Raw genomic sequence first — 24,270 nt, forward strand, 5'->3', positions numbered from 1 at the left:
TTACACGGAGATTATGCATGAAATTGATTCTTGTGAACTTGAAGATATTGATGTGGTTATTCAGCTGGCTAATAGAGAAACTATTTCTCCAATTGGTATTGTTCGAGATGTGGAAGTTTTATGCGGTAAGATTAAATATCCTGCTGACTTTTTGGTACTTGGTTCTCATTGCTAGTGATTATTGTCCTATTATTTTTGGTAGACCTTTTCTAAATACTTGTGGAGCTATTATAGATTGCAAGAAAGAGAAAATTTTGACTAAATTTGCTGGTGAATCTTATGAGTTTAACTTCTCTAAATTTACCAAAACTCCTTATAAAGCTGATTTGCCTAGTGATGATTTTAAAATGGAACAGTGTGCATCTATTGTTCTTGTTCCTAACAATCCTTTGCAGCAACATTTGGAGGATAGCGAGAGTGAAGTTTTTAGGAAAGAAAGAGATGAGCTTGAGGAAATTTTTCTCCGCCAACCTATTCTGAAGCATGATTTACCGGTGGAAGATTTGGGTACAACACCGCCACCAAAGGAAGATCCTGTTTTTGATTTAAAGCCTTTGCCTGATAATCTTAAATATGCTCATATTGATGATAAGAAAATATATCCTGTTATTATTAGTTCTAAGCTTTCAGAGATTGAGGAAGAAAGGTTTTTGGAAATATTGAAGAAACACCGAGGAGCTATTGGCTACACTCTTGATGATTTGAAAGGGATTTCTCCTTCTATTTGCCAACATGCTATTAATATGGAAGATGATGCAAAGCCTGTTGTTGAACATCAGCGTCGTCTAATTCTGAAGATGAAGGAAGTGGTAAGGAATGAGGTATTAAGACTTCTTGAAGCTGGTATTATATATCCTATTGCTGATAGTAGATGGGTTAGTCCTGTGCATTGTGTTCCCAAGAAAGGAGGAATGACTGTTGTGCCTAATGATAATGATGAGCTCATCCCTCAAAGAGTAGTTGTAGGGTATAGAATGTGCATTGATTTTCGAAAAGTTAATAAAGTTACTAAGAAAGATCATTACCCTTTACCATTTATTGATCAAATGCTAGAAAGATTGTCTAAAAATACTCATTTTTGTTTTCTTGATGGTTATTCAGGTTTTCACAAATTCTTTGTTAAAGCTAAAGATCAAGAGAAAACCACTTTCACTTGTCCCTATGGAACTTATGCTTATAGACGTATGCCTTTTGGTTTATGTAATGCTCCTGCTACTTTTCAAAGATGCATGTCTGCTATTTTTCATGGTTTTTGTGAGAGTATTGTAGAGGTATTCATGGATGATTTTTCCGTCTATGGGAATTCTTTTGATAGTTGCTTGTGAAACCTTGATAAAGTTTTGCAGAGATGTGAAGAAACTAACCTTGTTCTTAATTGGGAGAAATGCCACTTTATGGTTAATGAAGGAATTGTATTGGGACATAAAATTTCTGAGAGAGGTATTGAAGTTGATAGAGCTAAAGTTGAAGCAATTGAGAAGATCCCCTATCCTAGGGATGTTAAAGGTATTCGTAGTATTCTTGGTCATGCTGGGTTTTATAGGAGATTTATTAAAGATTTCTCCAAGATTTCAAAACCTCTTACTGATCTTCTTCAAAAAGATGTACCATTTGTTTTTGATGATGATTGTAAGGAAGCTTTTGAAACTCTAAAGAAAGCCTTAACAACTGCTCCTATAGTTGAACCTCCTGATTGGAACTTACCCTTTGAGATTATATGTGATGCTAGTGATTTTGCTGTAGGCGCTATTCTTGGACAGCGAGTAGATAAAAAACTGAATGTTATTCATTATGCTAGTAAAACTCTTGATGCTGCTCAAAGAAATTATGCTACAACTGAAAAAGAATTATTAGCTGTAGTCTTTGCTTGCGATAAATTTAGATCTTATATTGTTGATTCAAAAGTTACTATTCATACTGATCATCTTGCAATTAGATACCTTATGACAAAGAAAGAAGCTAAGACGAGGCTGATTAGATGGGTACTTCTTTTGCAAGAATTTGATTTACATATTGTAGATAGGAAAGGTGCTGATAATCCGATTCTTTGATAATTTGTCTAGATTGGAAAATATTGCTTATGATCCTGTTCCCGTTAATGATAGTTTTCCAAATGAACAATTGGCTGTAATAAAGGTGAGCTCGCGAGACAGTCCTTGGTATGCTGATTATGCTAACTTTATTGTTTCCAAGTACTTGCCTCCAACCTTTTCGGCTCAAGAAGGAGGAAATTCTTTTATGACTTGAGGCATTATTTCTGGGATGACCCACACTTATATAAAGAAGGAGTGGATGGTATTATGCGAAGATGTGTTCCCGAATATGAACAACAAGAGATATTGAGTAAATGTCATGGTAGTGCTTATGGAGGACATCACGCCGGAGAAAGAACCGCGCAAAAGGTTTTACAATCAGGTTTTTATTGGCCAACTCTCTTCAAAGATGCGAGAAAGTTTATTTTATCTTGTGATGAATGCCAAAGGGTTGGTAATATCTCCAGACGTAATGAAATGCCTATGAATTATACTCTTGTTATTGAACCGTTTGATTGTTGGGGATTTGACTTCATGGGACCTTTTCCGTCTTCAGAAGGTAACACTCACATACTTGTTGTTGTTGATTATGTTACTAAATGGGTGGAAGCTATACCTACAAAAAGTGCTGATGGTGAGACCTCTTTAAGAATGCTTTTAGACATTATTTTTCCTAGATTTGGAGTGCCTAGATATATTATGACTGATGGAGGTTCTCATTTTATTCATGGAGGTTTTAGAAAAACTCTTGCTAAGTATGGTATTAATCATAGAATTGCTTCCGCTTATCATCCTCAAACTAGTGGTCAAGTAGAATTATCAAATAGAGAAATTAAATCTATTTTGGGAAAGACTATTAATAAAACTAGAAAGAATTGGGCTAGTAAATTGAAGGATGCACTATGGGCTTATAGAACTGCTTATAAAAATCCCATGGGAATGTCACCTTATAAAATGGTTTATGGGAAAGCCTGTCATTTACCTTTAGAACTAGAGCACAAAGCTTATTGGGCTGTTAGAGAATTAAATAAAGATCCTAAACTTGCCGGTGATAAGAGGTTGTTGCAATTAAGTTCTCTAGATGAATGGAGAAGTGAGGCTTATGAAAATGCTAAACTCTTTAAAGAGAAAGTTAAAAAATGGCATGATAGAAGGATTATCAAAAGAGAATTTAATATTGGGGATAAAGTCCTATTGTATCGGTCTCGTCTCAGATTCTTTGCAGGGAAGTTACTCTCGAAATGGGAAGGACCATATGTTGTCGAGGAGGTGTATCGTTCAGGAGCAATCAAAATTAGCTCTCTCCAAGGCAATGCTACGCAAGTGGTGAATGGACAAAGACTCAAGCATTATATCTCAGGTGATTCCTATAATGTTGATGTTGATATTATTCAAGTGGAAACACCGGAGGCTTTCATCAAAGGGCAAATTGACAGTCCGCCAGAACTCGACTTTGAATAGGTAACAGTACTGGTAATGAAAAGTACGCAATTTACTTTCCGAACAATATTTTTGCTGTTTTTGGAAAATATGAAAAATTACGAGTTCGAAACGGAGTGGAAAGGACGCACGAGGGGGCGCCACCATAGGGCGGCGCGGCCTGACCTGGGCCCGCGCCGACCTATGGTTTGGCCGCCTCGTCGCCCCTTTCCGACTCTGGTTCGATCTGGTACTTTCCTTTTGTCGTGAAAATATTTGCTATATAATCCCCCGGACCCCTGGAGGTTCGTATATCGTTTTCTCGACGTGTTTTGTTTCGAGCTGTTTCTGCCAGGATCTGTTTTCAGTTTAGAAGCACCATGGCCTCCAACAACAAGGGCAAGGGGCTTTCGGAGGAAGAAGTGAAGAAGGTGCCATCGAGACAAGAGCAGCAAGCCGGTGGGAGCAAGCAAATCTTGGTGGGATCTGTTGACACTCGACGTTCTTTTTCTCATAACCTGCAGGGACCTTTACCACCCGCTCTTAGCCTCGACTCCTTCCCTATGTTGGAAGAAGTTCTACGGACTACCGATGAGTTTTGTGATTAATATCGGGCTCTAAGAAGAGAAGTGGAGATACTCCAGGAGGAGAATTGCCGTCTCCGAAGAATGCTGGAATACCACTCGATTCGCATCACAAGGTCATCATCGCCAACTTCAAATAACAATGAATCTCTTCGAGTCTTAGTGCAGAATTGTCAAGCTGAGAAACTGAAGTTGAAGGAGTTCTGTAAGAAGCGCGAGAGGAGTTCATCAACATCATCGCCAAAGGAGTAATTCATCATCGGTATTGGCATCCCCTTGGTTTGTTCCAAGCTTGGGGGAGTGCCGCGGTATCACATCATCACTACCTTTTACTTTTATTGTCAAGTAGTGTCATATCATGAGTAGGGAAGTTATCATATAAGATGGGTTGCAGTTTGGAAGTATCTCTCCTTTAGTTGGTTATCTATGTATCCCTTGGTGTGAGTTATCGTTATGGAATATTAATGAGAAGTCTTATCATTTACATATTGCACATCTTATTCTAGTTTGCAATCTCTATCATATGATTTGCCTTGTTGTTAGTATTGGTATCACTTTGGGAGCATTGAATAAATCTATTTGGTTTTGGCAAACTTAGCATTGGTCAATAGCAACAACACTTTGAGGTTAGTAGAAAAGAGAAATACATGTAGATGTTTCATTGTCTTTCTTTCTTGTTAGCTCATAGCCTATTATTCTGAAGTTAAAATTATTTGTGCTTACAAGGAAGATGCATGATTGTTTCTATCACATGTATATTTGTTTGTTTCCCTCGACTCTTATGCTTGCTAATTAACCTTGCTAGCCAAAGACCTGTACTGAGAGGGAATACTTCTCGTGCATCCAAACCTTAACCCAAACCTATGTCATTTGTGTCCACCATACCTACCTACTACATGGTATTTTCTGCCATTCCAAGTAAATACTTCATGTGCTACCTTTAAACAATTAAAAACTTAGTATCTCTTATTTGTGTCGATGTTTTATAGCTCATGAGGAAGTATGTGGTGTTTTATCTTTCAATCTTGTTGGGCAACTTTCACCAATGGACTAGTGGCTTCATCCGCTTATCCAATAATTTTGCAAAAAGAGCTGGCAATGGGATTCCCAGTCCCAAATTAATTAAACTAAATAGACACTCCTCCATGGTATGTGATTGATGGACGGCACCCGAAGGATTCGGTTAGCCATGGCTTGTGTAAGCAAAGGTTGGGGGGAGTGTCATCATCATAATAAAACTAAAATAAAAAAGGCACTCCTTCATGGCATGAGATTGTTGGCAGGCACCCGAGGATTCGGTTAGCCATGGTTTGTGAAAGAAAGGTTGGAAGGAGTGCCACATACAAAATAAAAATAATATGGGAGCCGCTCTTTGAAGGTTGTCTGGCAAGGGGGTTAGAGTACCCGCTACCAGTCGTTGACAACAACAAACACCTCTCAAAATATTACCTTTATTATCTCTATATGATTTCAAAACTGAAAAAGCTCTAGCACATGATTTAATCCCTGCTTCCCTCTGCGAAGGGCCTGTCTTTTACTTTATGTTGAGTCAGTAAACCTATTTCCCTCCATCTCAAGCAAGCATTTGAGTAGTTGTGATCAAACCATTATATTGTGATTTGCTTCATCATGTCTTTTATTCTTCCTTGTTTAGTACAAGTTTTATCTGAATGAATATAGCTTTGCAAGTTATCAATGATCATGAAGAGACCATTATGATTGAGTATGCAAGTTGTGCCTTATAAATTTTAACATGGGAGCGCTGCTCAATGAGATAAGTATAAACTGTTAATTGTTCTCTGACCAAGAACGAAGTTTGCCATCACCAATTATGATTTCTTATGCACCTTTATTTGTGATTACCTTATACTTGTTTCAAGTTGAGTTATATGAGGAGGTTGTTTACTATAATGTCTTGTGTGAATGAATATGATGCTTCTTGTCCGTATTTTATTTATCGACTCTTCACTCCATAAACATGTGGTCCTGTTTATCGAGCTCAGTTTCGCTTGGGGACAAGCGAAGTATAAGCTTGGGGGGAGTTGATACGTCCAATTTGCATCACTATTTTATATCATAATTTGCTGTTATTCATTGATATATTTCATATTGGGACACAATACTTATGTTATTTCATCTATTTTGCATGTTTCATCATTGTTGGAGGATCAAGCACCGGAGCCAGGATTCTGCTGGAAAAAGCACCGTCAGAACGCAATATTTCGGAAGATCAACTGTGGAAGGAAATTATACCAAAAATCCTATTTTTCAAGATGACGAAGGAAGCCAGAAGGAGGAGCCAGCTGGACCCAGGGTGGGCCCACACCATAGGGCGGCGCGGCCCATGGCCTGGCCGCGCCACCATGTGGTGTGGGGGCCCCACAGCCCCTTTCGCCTCCTTTTCTTCGCGAAATCCTTCGTCCCGAAAACCTAAGACACAGAGGGTACCTCGCGAAGAGTTACAGCCGCCTCTGCGGGGCGGAGAACACCAGAGAGAAAGGAGCTCTCCGGCGGGCAGGGAATCCGCCAGGAAATTCCTCCGGGAGGGGAAATCGACGCCATCGTCACCGTCATCGAGCTGGACATCATCTCCATCACCATCATCATCATCTCCACCATCATCACCGCCGTCTCCACCGCTGGACACCGTCACCGCCGTAGCAATTTGGGTTTGATCTTGATTGTTTGATAGGGGAAACTCTCCCGGTATCGATCTCTACTTGTTGTTGATGCTATTGAGTGAAACCATTGAACCAAGTTTATGTTCAGATTGTTATTCATCATCATATCACCTCTGATCATGTTCAATATGATGTCTTGTGAGTAGTTCGTTTAGTTCTTGAGGACATGGGTGAAGTCTAAATGTTAGTAGTGAACTATGGTTGAGTAATATTCAATGGTATGATATTTAAGTTGTGGTGTTATTCTTCTAGTGGTGTCATGTGAACGTCGACTACATGACACTTCACCATTTATGGGCCTAGGGGAATGCATCTTGTATTCGTTTGCCAATTGCGGGGTTGCCGGAGTGACAGAAACCTAAACCCCTGTTGGTATATCGATGCAGGAGGGATAGCAGGATCTCAGAGTTTAAGGCTGTGGTTAGATTTATTCTTAATTACTTTCTTGTAGTTGCGGATGCTTGCGAGGGGTATAATCACAAGTATGTATTAGTCCTAGGAAGGGCGGTACATTAGCATAGGTTCACCCACACAACACTTATCATAACAATGAAGATTATTTAGCCGTATGTAGCGAAAGCACTAGACTAAAATCCCGTGTGTCCTCGAGAACGCTTGGTCATTATAAGTAAACAAACCGGCTTGTCCTTTGTGCTAAAAAGGATTGGCCCACTCGCTGCAATTGTTACTCTCGCACTTTATTTACTCGTACTTTATTCAACTGTTACATCAAAACCCCCTGAATACTTGTCTGTGAGCATTTACAGTGAATCCTTCATCGAAACTGCTTGTCAACACCTTCTGCTCCTCGTTGGGATCGACATTCTTACTTATCGAAAATACTACGATACACCCCCTATACTTGTGGGTCATCAGGGGTGAATAGGCGGTTTAAAACTTTTTACGAATATGGCTTAACAAATGCGGAATAAAACTAGCGTTTAATTTGTCAAGCACAAAACCTATATAACTAGGGTTCACGTATGTGCACCAACAACTTATGCTAAGCAATTCAAGTAACTATGTGATAGCAAGATATATAACTTCAAGCATGAAGGCTATCACAAAGTAAAGTGCATAAGTAAAGAGCTTGGGTATAGTAATAACCGAAGTGACGTGGAGACAACGATGTATCCCGAAGTTCACACTCTTGCGAGTGCTACTCTCCGTTGGAGCGGTGTGGAGGACAAGTCACTCCAAATGCTCGAAGGCCACCGTATTCTCCTCGAGAATTCCCACCAAAAGGGATGTCCTCGATCCACTATGGAACCTTAGGGTGGTCACCGAACCCGCACAAAGCTTGGGGCTATCTCCACAACTTAATTGGAGGCTCCCAATAAATCGCCACAAAGGCCTTGCCCTTGAAGAATCTCCACAACTTAATTGGAGTCCCCAAGAACACCACAAAGACCACTAAGCCGTCTAGGGTCCAAAGACCCATGATAAAAAAGCTCCGGGAACAAGCTCCCGAAGTGAATATCTCACGAACTTTCACCTCCATGTATCACTGTGGAGAAGTCAAACCGATGCACCAAATGCAATGGCAAGAACACCACAAGATGATCCAATCCTTCACTCTCAAATTTCAACAAAGCTACTAAACCTAATGGGGGAATAAGAGAGGAAGAACAAAGAGGAGAACACAAAATTCTCCAAGATCTAGATCCCAAAGTTTTATTCACAAAGAGATGATTTGGTTTGGTCGAAGTGTGGATCTAGATCTCCTCAATCTTTCTCTCAAATAGATGCAAAAATCATTGGATGGGGAGAAAGATCTCAAGCTCAAAGAAGTCAACAAAAATGGTGGTGAAAAGCTTGAGAGAGAGGAGGAAGAAGCAGTACAAAGAAAGAGAGGAAAAAAAGGCTTAAATAGGGGCATCTCCTTTTCTGCCCGTTGGAGATGGCTGAGCGGTAGTACCGGCCAGGTTGGGCCGGTACTACCGGCCGGTGTCGATGGGCCACGCGAGTGGGAGGCGGCCACGTGGCCAGGCAGGCCAAGGAGCTGCGGGCCGGGAGGGGGAGGCCGGAGCCTCCGGCCGGGGTACCGGGCGAGGTACCGCCGAGCCTCCCTTTCTCCCTAGAAACCTTCTGTGGCGCTTGGCCAATTTCCGGTACCACGGGCGGTACCGAGCCCGGAGGCTCCGGCCATGGGGAGGCCGGTTGTACCGCCCCCTCCTTTCCTTTTCCTTCACCTTTTTTTTTCTTTCTTTTAAACTTAAACTTGAAATGCAAAAACTTGAGATTGGAAAAACCAAATGAGACGAAACCAATTTTGTTGAAAATATGGAAACTAGTGGGGGTGATTTTCTATTAATTTTAGAGGTGCAACACCTCAATACGAGAAATCAAGAAAATCACCAAACTCGAAAACGCAACAAGTGATCTATGCGAAAGCCGTTTTCGATGAACTAGAGCTTGTCATGGAAATAACCACAATCTCTAAAACACCACATGAATAAGATCCAAATAACAACCAAGAAAGATGATGCAAGGATGCAAAGGTTTGACCGTACTCCGAGCGATACGACCGAGTTACTCACTCGAGAGCCCCTTGATAGTACGACCATTATCCTATAAACCGGTCTCCCAACTAAACCACGAGACCGGTAAGAAAGAAACCCTATCAAGAGCAAACCTTAACCTTGCGCCTTCCATTTGTGCTCGATGATGATGATCTTGACCGCAACATGATGAAACACCGTTCTTGATTGTGCTTGCTTGATGAAGATGAGGTCTTGCGGATTGTTCCGCCATACTCCATTATGGATGAGCTTCTTCTTCGGTGAAACCTCACATATCCATGAACATATATGGATGGCAAGCTTCAAGTAGTGAGCTCTTCGAGTTGACTCATCTTGAACTTGCACCTTATTTCTTCATATTGCAACCTTGACGCCAACTTATCGTTCAAGCATGCCTATGGACAACTCCTACACATACAACTCAATGCAACCATTAGTTCATAGGGATTGTCATTAATTACCAAAACCACACATGGGGCTCTATGCACTTTCACTTGGCCCTTCTCTTGTTTCTTTTTATGTGGCTATATATGATAGTTTCTTCACTTCATTTGTTTAGTTGAACCAAGATATACACATGTACCGGGCGCTTTCGGAAGGCAATAGAGGATTTGACTTCCTACATTGCTATAGCAAGCTCAAAACTTACGACAGGTGGAGTTTGACGCCTATCTCGTTGGCGAAGGGCAAAGATAGCCTCATTGATCTAGATGCGCTGCTCGTAGCATCGACAGGGCATCCTACATACAACAAGGCGGCCAAGGCCGCCACGCTTGAAGCAACAGCAACCGACAAGATTTAGTCATCGATCAACAAGTGCCTTGCCGATGTCTCGTCAAACCTGCTCATCAGCGACAAGAAGCAAGAAGAGAAAATGCAGATCAAGAAGGAGCGTGTCGCTGTGAAGAAACGCAGAGATGACTTCATGCTCTTGAGTCTTGACCGCATCGACAGATGGAATGTATCCCCGGGTGCTGGCGGAGCACAACTTCTACAAGGGCATGATCCTCAACAAGATCACCGCTAAAATGGCCGTGTCGGCATCGGCATCAACTCCAGCTCTAGAGACAGTGCCAGCATCAGCATGCGTGTCCGCGACGACATCATCCAGTACTCCTGCATCGACATCGGAGTGTACCCAGCGACGATGTCTGTATCACCAACAGAGCACGATGGGGTCGTCGTGTTGTACGAGCAAGCGACAACTCAAGATGCGTTGTGGACGTCGCCAAACCCATTCTTCTAATTATGTTCAATTTGCACCCCGGTCTGTAATATTGATTGAGTCGACTATGGCGGCTACTTTGATCGCGACGATTATGGCGGGAACAATCCCTTTTGAATGACGACGATCTTTACTTATTTTTTCTACGAAAACATGTTTGGGGCGGCCTTTGGGAGGGGGGTCTGGAAACGGAGGCACCCCCAAAAGCGGCACCTCCTTGTGACATCCCCAAACGCTCAATCCAGACATGGTTTGGGGGGCGCGGCTGGAGATGCTCTAAGGAGGCTCCGCCCATCGCCCTAATGTCTTAGCTAGAGTATTTTTCATACACTTTTTTTTCTTTTCTTAATTTTCTTTAAGTATTTTTTCTTTTCCCTTTTGGTTTTCTGGATTAACTTATAGCTTCGTTATGCTTTCCTTTCAGTTTTTGTTTCTTAGAAATGTTTTTTGTTCTTTTTTTTTTTCAATTGTAACTCTATTTTTGTAAAAAAGAGTTATATTTTTACTACTTTCTCCATCCCACAAAGGACGTCTCAATTTTATCTAAATTTATACAAAGTTGAGACATCTTGTATGAGACAAAGGGAACAGTAAATATGGTAACATATTTTTGAATAATACCGATTTTATTTTGTAACTAAACTTCCACTGCATTGGTAAAAATAATATGTTTCATGGATGGAGAAATATAGTTTGTTTCATATAAAAAAATTATCTTTCAAAACAATCTGTATACCTATAACAAAAGAATATCATATTACATACATAAAAAGTCATAGAGTGAAATTTGTATCAAGAAAAGGTTTGTATACGGAGACTACTTTTGTAGAACAATTTTTTTTTTAGAACCGGAGTTTTTTTTTTCATAGAAGACGGAGCATATGTCAAGAAAATTGCTTTTCACTTAGAAAATTTTCATCGGACGAAACAAAAACTAGGGATGGATTAAACATTCACATATAACAAGATTGTATTTTACTCTCTTTGTATGTAAAAGTGCAAAAAATTCGTGTGTGGTGGAACATATGTCAAAATAATTTACTTTCTTTGAATATTATAGGATACATAATTTTTATTACTATCAAAACTTACAAAAAAACACTTCCTTGTTTAAAAAATTTAACATTCTGCCATTTTACTATAAAGTATAAGAAATTACAAAAATCACAAGCTAGATTTTCTTGAGGGTGAATCACAAGCTAGATTTGTTAAATGTACTGGAACTGTGACTGAGATTGGCCCACCTAGCTTTTCCTATAGGCAGGCCTCCAGCAAAGAGGTCTAGCACTCTAGCAGATAGGAGCTCCCGAGCGGGCCTCCCGTATGGCCGACGGCCCAGCCCACGCAGAAGGGCCCATTTGGATACAGCGATAAACCCACGGGGAGGGTTAGAAGAGAAAGAAAACAGCGAAATATCCGAAACGAGCTCGTGGAAATGGCGACGACGGTGGTGCCGCTCCCCGCGGCCATGGCCGCTGCTCCAAGGGCTCGCGCCCTAGGCGCTCCTGAACCAGCTCCGTTTGTCGGGATCCGCCTTCGGCTCTTCCACTCTCCGCGGGCCGTCGCCTGCGCCCTTCGCCGGCCTTCCAAGTACAAGGTACTTGACCCTACAAGCAGCTCCCGCTCCCCACTGTTTTTTTGCCTAACCTGGTCTATGCGTGTGCTTAGTTATATGGTTGTCCGGGGAAGATATGTGCAGGTAGGTATGTGAGTACATTTTAGGTCGTGGTGCCTGTCAGAAATTTTATGTACCTGCAATCTTGGGGAATTTGTATGAAAACAATTCTGGGTCTCTTTTAAAGAATTTCTGTGACGTTCCTCCACACAATTGCCACGGCATCCTGGCTGTGTGTGTGAATCAGAATGGATTCTAATTATGTGGCCATAAACTGTGACTGAAATGCTTGTGTAAAAAATCTTCTGTATTCCAGACTAAAATTCAGAACGAGGTAGTGGTAGCAAAGGATGACACTGATGGTGATGATGATGATGATGGTGACGATGACGACGAGGGTGGGTTGGAAGCACTATTCAAGCAGCTGGAAGAAGATCTGAAGAACGACGATTTATCTGTTGAGGATGATGATGAGGAGGAAATATCAGAGGAAGATATGGCCAGGTTTGAACAGGTACTCGCTGAAGCCATTGGAGATATCGAAGGCGCTGATGAACCTGCAGTGGATTCTGCGTCAGGCTCCATAGTTGATGGTAGTGATGAGGTAACAGATGCAGTCGAACGGCCAGAGTTGAAAAACTGGCAACTCAAGAGGTTGGCTCGTGCACTGAAAATAGGTCGCCGTAAAACTAGTGTAAGCAGATGAATATCCACTTGAGTTCTGTTTCAAATTGCACATTTTAAATCAGAATGAAGTGCTTGATGTAAATACATGATTCAAAACTGATTTTTTCCTTTGCCTTTCATGAACCGGTTTTCTCGCAGATGAAGAATCTTGCAGGGGAGCTTGGCCTGGATAGGGGTTTGGTCATCGAATTGCTCCGCAATCCACCTCCAAAACTTCTACTCATGTCTGATTCTTTGCCTGATGAAGCCCCTTCTAAACCTGAAATCAAAGAAATGCCTTCTCCAGCAGTTGATGAGGTTGTGGTTGATGATGTTGATGTCACTGAAACCGAGCCAATGACGGACCTTCCGATTCATGTAATGAGCAACGAATGGTCTGCGCAGAAAAGGTTGAAAAAGGTGCAACTGGAGACACTAGAAAGAGTTTACCGCAAATCCAAACGCCCCACTGTAAGTAATATTTACGTAAAGACCATCAATTACATTCACTTTATTTTTGCTGTTACTTATAAATTCTATCTTAATTTTTTGTAATTTATCATCACTTACTTTTGTGTTGTATTTATAACAGAATACCATGATTAGCAGCATAGTTCAAGTTACAAGCCTTCCACGAAAGACCATTATTAAGTGGTTCGAGGATAGAAGGGAGCAAGATGGTGTACCAGACCGCCATGCTGTATACAAGAGATCCATATCTGAGACGATAGCTAGCTGATAACTTAGATCAGCTTGGGTTGCAGTGTTCTCTTTGAAGTCTGAACTACGTAGAAAATGTAAATTCGAACCATGAAGTGCAACTAGTTTCACAAGCCCAACATGGCATATCATTTATTTATAACCATGCCCTGACACCGGCCAATGTGACAGGTAAAACTTCTAACTGCCACCTTGCCATTTTTATTGGCTTCACTGTGGACCACCGTTTTGACTATTGATTTCAGTGGCACTTGGTTTATGGTCAGTTGACCAGATCTTATTTTTTCCTTTGGTAAAGATCATCGGTCCTAACACTTTCTTGTTAGAGGAATATTCTGGTGTGGAAGCATGGCGTTCCACATGATCCTTGTCCTAGTCCGTTTTAAGTGGGGTATGTGGCTAATATTTGTTTTTGGCTATTTTATGCACTTGGTGCAAGATTTCCAACAGTATTAGCTATTTTAGAGTAGTGCTTTAAGATAAAGTTGTCTGACATTTAATTTCACATGTTTGGAGAAGTCGTGGCATTGTATCTAAGACCTGTGCATCAGCAGTGTGAAGTATTTGATTTTTCCCATTTTGATCTGAATCTCTGTAGTCTTGGTAGGTCACTTGTAATAGTCTATCAGCTAGATTGTAGCCATGCATCTTTGCACCTACTATAATCAGAAGGTGTCGATGCCTCCGATGTAAGAGCTTTGCACTGATGAGTCAGCTCAGCTGTTATCACTCTTCACTGGCCATGAGTTCAAGTATCTACAGAGCGCATCTCTTGAGACTTCTGTAAGACTATTATTTTCGATCTTTAGTTCGTTGCAACTCTGATGAACTTTGTTCTGGAGTTTTCACCGTTCATAGCAGGTGTGCTTGTTATCAACGAGCACACACCACATATTGTGTGGACTCTGGAGTTGGGGGGCAGCTGGAGAAATCTAGTAGCTTATCAGTCATCAGAGTGAATCATGCAGAAAGAGATAGAATGGGGAGGTTACAACTGGGGATGATGAGCTTTTTTTTCTGATACAGTAAAGATAATGAGAATGCACAGGAAGAAGAATCTGGAGTTAGTGTGATAGAGAAAGAGAAATACTACCAGGGAGGGAGACATGTGGGGATAGAAAGGCAAATGGGAGGATGAAATTTGGAGAAAACTGTTGCCTGTTGATATCATCTTTTAAGATGATATAGGTAGTGATTGCACATATGTCTAGCTAGTGATTGTACACATCTTTATTGACAATCTTCAGACCCCTTTCCACTCTACCATGTATAATGATGATTGGTTGTTTGCTAATGCTGACTAGAACCAAATACAATTGCCATTTGCCTTTGGTTGCTTTCTGTTGGGCCATTGGGACATCTTATTCAGACGTGCTGTTTCTGCATTAACCGAATTCTGGTAGCGATTATTGATATGTAAGCTTCCTGCCACCCAGTTTTCTCATTTATGTTTTTCATTTCTACGCTGACGCATATCATGTTGTCAACTTGTCATGCATGCATCTTAAATATTTTCCTGTGGGGTCCTGTTATATTTACACATCACTGGTACTTCACATCATGGGTTTGTGCTGGTCGCTCTCTGTGAATTGCGTTGGCTCTCTAGTGGGTTGGGTGATGCTTAGCACTTGGACAGCTGGATTCTTTTCCTACCACATGCCTGTGTGACGGAAAAGTAAAACCAGGGGCATGTCATGTGGATCAAAATAGAAAACTCCATAGTTTATTCTGACAGTTATTGTAGTAATGTTTTACCTGAGCGTAGACTAATCCCTGCACAAGTTGGCCAATTAGTTATTGTGAGACAGGGCCTGGTAGGTTTCAGTAGCACCGGCTGTTGACTGCTCTTCTGTCTGCACGTTAATGGCCGTCTCTTTCCGTTCACATATATACACACACAGGAAGCCTGCGAGGGCAGAGCAACCACCTCAAAGAGACGCATACATACTTCAACTCATCCTCGCCTCTTGTGTTCACCATACCTTGCAGATAAGCTCGTTCCTTCTGCAGAGAGGAGAGGTGGACTAGATAGGTACAGATGGAAGGGTTACAGAGATCATCGTCGACTTTCAGAAGGTCCGGCTCGTCGGGCCTGGTCTGGGACGAGCGGTTCCTGACCGAGGAGGCGGAGGCGCAGGCCGGTGACGCCGGCAAGGATGAGTCCCAGCCTGACCTGCGGCGTTCCCGGAGCGCTGGTGGCCTCGGCATGCTGTCGCGCCGTGCCGGTGGTGGCGACGACAAGAAGCAGCAGGAGAAGAAGAAGAAGCAGGGCCAGAAGGAGGAGGAGCGCGATCCGCAGGTGTTCAAGACCAAGGACGTGGCCCCTGACGTCGACCCTCCGTCGCCCAGGGTGTCTGGCTGCATCCTCTGCTCCATCTTCTCCGGCTCGGGCTCCGGCTCAAAGGCTCGCCGAGGAGGACGCGCCAAGGCGAAGAAGAAGCAACGGTGATGCGATCCTGCAACAGGCTTGAGCCATGGTGGACATGAGCGTGTTTATACTGGACGTCGTCTGTAATGGAGTGATATATATACTGATGTTGGTTTGTACTCTGCTCTACGTAGCCTATACTACATATCAGGTTAGTCTAGTTCCTGTTTTGGTGGTCAGTTCATCGGTTCAGATCCATGGGCAGCAGCTGCTGAGATCTGGTGTGTGTTCTTGATCTAGTGGAATTCTTTTTTCCTCTTTTCTCTCTGGAGCCCCTGCTGGGCCTTGGATCGGTCGGTGATCTGTCTATCTCTTGATTGCTTTGCATGTGAGTGTGAGGTGTTGGTACTGTACTGTTGTTGCATGTATGGTATGGAGTGTCTCTGCCTGGGAGTTGCAACCATAAACAATTGGAGGTGTGATTAAGCAAAGCATATGGTTGTGAGTTTGAGAGTTAGCGGTGGGATTGGTCCCCTTGTGCCGCGGGGGATGCTCATGAATAGATGGTTGCTGCTGAAGCTATGGTGAATGTCTCTAAACCCAAATTTGGAATCTGTCCAACGCATGAGCTTATTTCCTATTCGGGGAATTTTGAGGCTGGTAAGCTTTGTATAGTTTATCTACTAAGCTAGAAATATAACGGAACTGCTAGTGCTTAGCAGGACTTCTGCAACACTTGAGTTGCAAGTTTGGTTGTAAATGAAAAAATTCCAGTTGTTTTTTAGTTGCAAGTGAGGTTGCAACTACGGAAAAATGTCTTTAAACCGTTAGATTTGCTTCATAATTTGTGCTAATGGTAAGTTGCAACATTGGTTGAAGCTGAGATTCGATCATCTCATTCTACTGTGAACCGAGTTAGTTCTAGGTAAACTGAGAACTAGTCGAAATATAAATATTCAGAAACATCGAAATAGTCTCCGAGATACAATTTTGACTTCCAGCTTTTGTGCAATCATCACGTATTACATATTATGCAAGTATTGTTCTACCGTGAATTTGATGATATCAAACTGACTTTTCGATGGTACTAATTTTTCTGTTTATTCGGGCTCAAGTAGTTTGACTAGTACAAATTCTACAGAGACGGAATCGGATGTTAGCATTATTTTTGTAGCCAACAGAGGAGTTCTCAGTCTTCCTCTCAGCATCGTCGATGCATACTCTTTCCCGGTGACCGGAACTTGTGCTGTGTGCCTGTCTACTACTAGAAACTTATCCCGGTGGCTGAAGATCCATGGGATGATGGGAAACGGCGTGCTTCCTCATGGTGACCGGAACAAACACGAAGAAACAGGGATCATGGTATTTTTCTTGCAACGGCAATACGGCATGCTTCCTCAGGAGAAGAACCCAGTAGCATTGATACAGTCCATCATTGCGTAGAAGTAGAGGCAAGGCATGCACATGACGGTGTAGTTAACAACCAGCAGGCTATTGAAACATCACATGGCTAACATGATGATCTTGGTATCATAATCCTGTCACCGGCCCCCCATGCTCGTAGACTCCGACAGGGACCGTCACCCCTGCCTTCCTGCCATCCATGCCGACATTGACATGAAATGAATGTATCTCTGAATTCCTGGATTCATACAGCCGACACTGCTGTCGAAGTGTCTAGCGTCGCGACTTTTGTTTTACCGTATCAAACTTGTCTTTCTATCCGTTATCCCTGTCTCGCTTTGGACTCATATTTGTTCGTACGAAACTTACATCGTTCGTCACCACGGAGGCTCTTGGGTTCTTGGTTCGAACCAATCAAGCTCATGCTCGCTCGCTAAACATTGATTTTTTTTTTTGTTTTGAACACAGTACAACGCAGACGCTCATAAATACGCACGTACAAACACCCCTATGAACACACGCACATCCTACCCCTATGAGCACCTCCGAGGGACTGGGCCGACATATCTTGAGGTTGACGAAGTCACTACTGCTGCCTCGCTGTTGACGGCCACGTCACCTAACACTGAAAGCATAGCGCCGGTTAAATCCTGGTAAATGCAAACACCCATACCAAATCTAGGATTTGAATCTGGGTGGGCTGGTAAACATTGATTTTATCTCGCAAAGTGAAGGAAAAAGGTCTTGTTTGGGTTGGTAAACCGCAAACATTTGGTGATCGATGTCGAGCTATTTTGAAATACAACCCACGCCAGTCATATTGATGGTTTGGTCGTTCAATTGTGACGGCGTTTCTGGTCAACGCATGTGTACGAATTCGTCCATGCTCAAACACATATGGATTGCCTAGCTAGTATTTTTTTGACCGCAAAACTCCTCAAAGTTTATCCACCTTTTTCTGTCTTAACACATGTTCATGATGACGAACTGTTTGCTAACAGAAAAATGATGAAATGACCACGACCTTTATTTGTAGATAGATTATGGTATAGACCAGTCACCTAATGTTTGTCTCAGTCCTTGTTGGGCTATGGCTGATGTTGGTAGCCCTGGCAAAGCTACAAAACCTTGTGTTGTTCGTGCGTGTCATGGGTGTAAATTATCAGTCTTTTTTAGCTTTGCTTTCTTCTTAAAACCTTTGTAAAACTGTGGGTGGTTTTTTTAATGGAAATTGACGGGAGGAGCCCGTTTGGTCCAAAAACAAAGGCATGTCACCTAAATTGTTTGTAATCAGCCACTAAACCTACCAAAAATTTCTATGGTATACGTATTTGTGTAGCCTTTAAAAAATGCAGTACTGAAAATGAAGATAAGGACCGGTCAGCGCACGTGGCGAGACCATGGTCCATGGGAGCTCCTCTACACCGCCCATTGCGGTGCGGGACATTTCGTTTCTTCCCTGCTTTCCTGTAACCTGATTTATTCGACTCTACATCTGTATGTTTTTTTATTTTTGACAAAAAGTTTTGTTTTTCAGTCTGCCTTTTGGTATTTAAAATATTTCCAAACATGTTCGATTTTTTTAAAAAAATTGAACTTTTCCAAATCAAAACATATTTTGAAATCTAAAAAATTGATTTTTTTAATTTTAAATATTCCAATATCTTGACATTTTAGAAATTGAACTTCTTAAAATTTAGAAATTTTCAAAATCTGAACATTTTTCATATCTGAAACAAATTTTATATTTGAATTTTTTAAACAACTAAACACTTACCAAAAAATTAATGTCTAGAAATTTTCAAATTTTGAGTATTTTAATCTAACTTTTTTTTTAGAAAACTGAACACAATTAAAAAACTTTACATTTAAAAATCTAGACACATAAAGAAAGAAGAAAACAACAAAGAACAATTGAACAAAAAAAAAGCAACCAACGGGCAGACCCATATACGAGTCGCAAGCTTAATCAAAAATATGTTGAATTAAAAAATGCTAGTGAATTAGAAAAAGGTTCGTGGATTTTAAAAATGTGCATGGTCTTGTGCTCATGAATGTTAGAAAATGTTTATTAATTTAAGAAATGTTTAGGAATAAGAAAACGGTTAGGGTATTTTAAAAATGTGCACAAACATGAAAGAATTGTTTTGTGAACTTTAAAATATTCATACTAGTATCTTCCTAAGGCTGGTGCCAACGCGGGCTGTAGTGGGGGCGCTATCGCCGGCGACGGGGCGAGAGAGGGGCGAGACGATAGCGCGGGGCGGTGGCGCGGGCGCCCGGCGCCACCGCCCGCTACCGGCCAGCTACCGCCCGCGCTCGGGGGCGAAGGGAGGCGAGAGGCGGGCTAGAGTGGGGCGGCAGCGCTGGCGGGGCGGGGCGAGAGCGCTGGGGGCGAGAGGGTGGCGAGAGGCGGGCGAGAGAGAGGCGACTGGCGGGCGAGATGCGGGCGAGAGGCGGGCGAGAGAGTGTAACGGCTAGCTGACGTGGCGCGATCTGATTCGTCCACGTCAGCTAGCCGTTGGGTTTCAAAAACAGCAAAATTTCATCCCCACCCCCTATAAATACCCCCCATATGGTTTCACTCATTCCACACCTCACTTCATCAGCTCCACTCTCCATTTCCACTCCTCTCAACGCCATGTCTTCGTCTAGCAGCAGTTCGAGCGACAGAATGGAGGGTGATATGATCGAGCAGTTCCAGGCGGAGTATGAGGAGGAGATGCTCAACGAGGAGGCGGTGCCAAGACGGCGACGCCGCCGAGAGTTCATCAGGCGTGATCATCTTGGTGCCCACGATCGGCTCTTCGAGGACTACTTCGCGACGACTGCAATTATCCTCCGAGCTACTTTCGGCGAAGGTATCGGGTGAGGCGATCCCTTTTTCTGCGCATTGTGGATAGATTGGGTGAATACTCTCCGTATTTCACCCAAAGAGTTGATGCTCTCAACCGTGCTGGTTTTTCTCCCCTACAAAAGTGTACTGCGGCTTTGCGTCTGTTAGCTTATGGAGCCGCTGCAGATACGATAGATGAGTGGCTTAAGTTAGCTAGACAAACTTCATCAGATTGTCTAGATAGATTCTGTGAAGGCATCATTGAGTGTTACGGGGAGACGTTTTGTCGTCGCCCAAATGTGGAGGATACTCAGCGTCTGTTAGCGAAAGCCGAGGAGCGTGGCTTTCCGGGTATGTTAGGGAGCATCGATTGCATGCATTGGTAGTGGAGGAACTGCCCAGTGGCTCATGCTGGTCAATTCACAAGGGGAGACATCAAACACCCTACCATAATCTTAGAAGCCGTTGCGTCGTATGATCGTTGGATCTGGCATGCCTTTTTTGGAGTGGCCGGGTCCAACAACGACATCAATGTACTCAACCAGACGTCGTTGTTCACTGATGTGCTTAGGGGAGAAGCACCCATAGTGAACTTCACGGTGAATGGACACGAGTACCACTATGGTTACTACCTTGTCGACGGCATCTACCCCTCCTGGCTGGTGTTCATGAAAGGTGTTACTCTTCCACAAAGTGAAAAGCATCGAGTGTTCACTGCTGCTCAATCAGCTTGGCGCAAAGATGTCGAGTATGCCTTTGGAGTGCTGAAGGCTAGGTTCAACATTCTAGCAGTTCCGGGACGCTCCTACTCGAGGCGTACTCTTGGTTTGATCATGCGTGCAAGTGTCATTCTGCACAACATGATCATCGACGATGAGCGTGGTACAAATTTGGACAACATCTATGAGACAGTTGATTCAAATGTCGGCCCTGCAATACACCACCATGCACCACCAAGCCTAGCAGCCAGGATTCAGATGGACAACGAAATGAGGGAGTCACCGATGTATACACAACTCCAGCATGATTTGATTGAGCATGTGTGGGCTAATGCCTAGATTATGTAATTTTTTCAAATTTTTATGTAATCTTTTCAAATTTTTATGTAATTTTTTTATGATGTAATCGGTAACAATTTTAGTTCAATAAAATAATTTCCTTGCATTATTTATATTGTTGTAATCTGAAAAAGAAATGTTGATGTCGAGCAGAGAGAAAAGCTCACGCGAAGGAAAGAGAAGTGAGAGCTGGCACTATAGCCTGTGCATTGACACCGTGGGATGAGAGTGGGGTGAGAGTGAGGAAAAAAACTGACGTGGCAGGCTAGAGTGGAGTGGTGCATTCTGCATTGGCACCAGCCTAAGACGGTTATCCTATATGGGCCAGCCCAATTCACCCTGCACCTTGCGTCCGTGCGCTAATAGACACGTTTCCTGTTCGGGTTTCTAGTGGTTTTCTAGTTCAGATTTCTGTTTTTCTTTATCTGCTATTTCTTTTTTATTATTCAAAACTATTATAATTATTTTTAATTTTTTTTTAGAATGTTTATATTTCAAAAAATGTTCAGATTCAAAAAATATTTTAGAAATAAAACTTTTAAAAAAATATTTTCAAAAAATTGTTCAGGTTTCAAATTTCTAAAATGTTCAATTTTTTCTTTTTAAAAACTTATAGAAATTAAAATGTTGGAATTCAAAATATGATCAGATCTAAAAAGGTCAAACTTTAATAAATTTCAGATTTTTAAAAACGCCAAAAAGAAACATAAAAAGGAAAATATAAACGAATTCAGAAACAAAATTGGAAAAGATAAACGAATAAAGAAATAAAAAAATACCTGCCTGGGGTATAATGTTTGGGTTTCCGACCGCACAGGTCGGCATATAGGCGGCCCGGAAATCCTCTCGCACAGGTCGGATTCGTATTCCCACGAGAGCATCCATGGGCTTTTCCAAGTTCATCCAGCTTACCCTACCGCACATGGAGATGAGCTGCTTCTATTTCTACTCCAAGGGCCGAGATAGTGAGGGAGCGCCGTGGGTTGGCCAGAAATGCTACGTGGGTTCTGACTTTTTTTTTCCTTCTCAACTACAAAAAAAAATCCCTAGAAAAACTGGATAAAATCCTTAAATATTGATTTAGCAGAATTGTGCAGAAAATATAGTATTCAGAACATCACCTAAAATCAAATAATATAGGCATCTCTACAGTGTGGGCTCTTATGCTGCCTTTCGCTTAGGCCTCAAGGTACTATGTCGTTGTCTTGCCATTCTTTGTGGTCATTTCAAGCTAGGTGGTCGCCGCGTGGCCGACAACCACCGAGAGGACCCACAAGGCCATTGTGAGGCCGCCAAATCCCATTGTCATGCAGCGGCCCGACAGGTTATGCGCTCATGTTCACCTTCAATGTCCCCTCTGCCACTTGCATGACCTCTGTTGTCACGTTATCGATACATATCAGAGGTGAGATCGATGCACATGAGATTCTTGATGAAATACCTAGAGATAGTTTTTCTAGGGATTTGGACATCAATCTTAAATTTGGACGTCAAAGTATGATTAATATGAAAGGTGAAAAGTTGTGTAGTTTTTCCTACGCAATGCAAACTAGTGTTAGATTTTAACATCAAACTAGTGTTAAATTTGGACATCAAAGTATGATTAATATGAAAGGTGAAAAGTTGTGTAGTTTTTCCTACGCAATGCAAACTAGTGTTAGATTTTAACATCAAACTAGGATTAAGATTGATGGTGAACAATTGTGTACATGAGCTGGCTTGATGACGATTCATCACATAATTCACCTTTTGGGGAGGATTAGGAATGCGATGGAGTTGATTATATTTTTAACAATGCAAAATATTTCTCTTTTATGCAGGTTATCCTGTTCGCTTCACATTGGATCCATATGTGTCCCTATCTACAACCAACGGAAAGGCACATAGGCACAACATATGGTTATTTTGTGCAACCGGCTACATAGGTCACACAGGATTTATACAGTCGGCGCAACTGACCGTTTTGATCTTCGATAAACATGTTGATGTCCTATGTTGTCTTTTCTTCTTAGATGGCGCTTACATATCTCAATTTTATGTGACCCATGAGGTCAACCCTCTTGTAATAATCACTTTTCAACAAGACAATAAAAAAAACTACATGCATCAATCGATGCATAGGCTAGGGATGCACCCGCATTTCGAAAAAAATTCATTTTTTTGGTAAGCTTCTTGAAAAGAGCACCAAAGTTTTTCTAAAAATATCCTCTCTTCTACTCCGGGCATCCCAAAATGTAAGGCGTCGTAGATTTCAGTTAGCCTACAACTTGGAATTAGACCATGATTTGTAAACTAGTTTTTAAATTTGAGGCATTTGTGGCATGTCATTTGGTTGAATCAAGGGGCGTTTGGTAGGTTACATGCCCTTGGGCCCGCATCTGGGGTGACTAAAATGGGTTGATTGGTTGCCCGAGCGACCCCGCGTTGTGGCCCACATTGTTCTTAAACACCTATGGACCATGCTTGAGAAAAACGACCGAATCGGCCGTTTCCAGCGAGCCACCCTCGTCTCGCCAAAAATCAAGAGCATGGCATCCCCATAGAGCCACCGACGGAGATGGTGCGAGCTCACGGAAGGGTAAAAGAGCGGTGGGACGAATTCATTCACCATCCGCGAAATTTTTTCCACTGTATTTAGGGTGGCAACCTTCCCGCCAAATACAAATATCCCATTTCCCCCACTTATAGTTCCTCCACCCTTCGAAATCTACCGACATGGTGGGAGATTCCTCACCGAATAGGTCTAAGAGTTTGGCGATGGCGGTTGTGGCGGCGGTGACCAGCCATGGCTTGTCGGCTCCTTCCTCTGCCCCAAATATTTTGGTGGTTGTAAGCATCTCAGAGGTTGTTCCATCTCAGATCTGTGGTAGATGGGGTGGATCTAATGGCTTAGATTACAAGTTGTCTCTTCTTCCTCGAGCATGGCGACGCTTTGTCCTAGCAGGTTCTATATTGAGCACTGTGATGCTGGTCCTGCTAGGTTCTTCCGTCGCAGTCTCCTTCCTCGACCTTTGTGCTACACGTTGTTCCTCTCATTGTAAGAAACATCTGCTCTTTCATGTTTCTAGCTAAGATCTGTATGATTTTGGTAGAGATTGTTCGTTAGTGTAAAATGCTTAACAATGTTCTTCGTAATGTA

The 24,270-nt window shown here is 42.3% G+C and overlaps 2 protein-coding genes across 2 annotated transcripts; both read left to right on the plus strand.

The window, feature by feature from the left end:
* The first annotated feature begins 11,857 nt into the window (after positions 1-11,857).
* Positions 11,858-13,752, plus strand: LOC127313498 (protein OVEREXPRESSOR OF CATIONIC PEROXIDASE 3). Its single transcript, XM_051343991.1, has 4 exons — positions 11,858-12,061; positions 12,396-12,773; positions 12,905-13,216; positions 13,338-13,752. Exons 1-4 carry the CDS (start codon positions 11,900-11,902, stop codon positions 13,482-13,484), a joined length of 999 nt encoding a protein of 332 aa, XP_051199951.1. The 5' UTR covers positions 11,858-11,899; the 3' UTR covers positions 13,485-13,752.
* Positions 13,753-14,923: 1,171 nt separating this feature from the next.
* On the plus strand, positions 14,924-16,324 carry LOC127313499 (uncharacterized protein At1g15400-like). Its single transcript, XM_051343992.2, has one exon. The coding sequence runs from the start codon at positions 15,504-15,506 to the stop codon at positions 15,912-15,914; it is 411 nt and encodes a 136-aa protein (XP_051199952.1). The 5' UTR covers positions 14,924-15,503; the 3' UTR covers positions 15,915-16,324.
* Positions 16,325-24,270: the final 7,946 nt, after the last annotated feature.

The sequence above is a fragment of the Lolium perenne genome, chromosome 7 (genome assembly GCF_019359855.2).
Source record: "Lolium perenne isolate Kyuss_39 chromosome 7, Kyuss_2.0, whole genome shotgun sequence".
Taxonomy (NCBI): Eukaryota; Viridiplantae; Streptophyta; class Magnoliopsida; order Poales; family Poaceae; genus Lolium; species Lolium perenne.

Bases quoted from the DNA above. Each gene is read 5' to 3' on its own strand.
- LOC127313498 (XM_051343991.1), top strand. From the start codon at position 11,900: ATGGCGACGACGGTGGTGCCGCTCCCCGCGGCCATGGCCGCTGCTCCA. The intron at 12,774-12,904 runs GTAAGCAGATGA...GTTTTCTCGCAG, and splicing joins TAGGTCGCCGTAAAACTAGT to ATGAAGAATCTTGCAGGGGA. The intron at 13,217-13,337 runs GTAAGTAATATT...TATTTATAACAG, and splicing joins GCAAATCCAAACGCCCCACT to AATACCATGATTAGCAGCAT.
- LOC127313499 (XM_051343992.2), top strand. From the start codon at position 15,504: ATGGAAGGGTTACAGAGATCATCGTCGACTTTCAGAAGGTCCGGCTCG.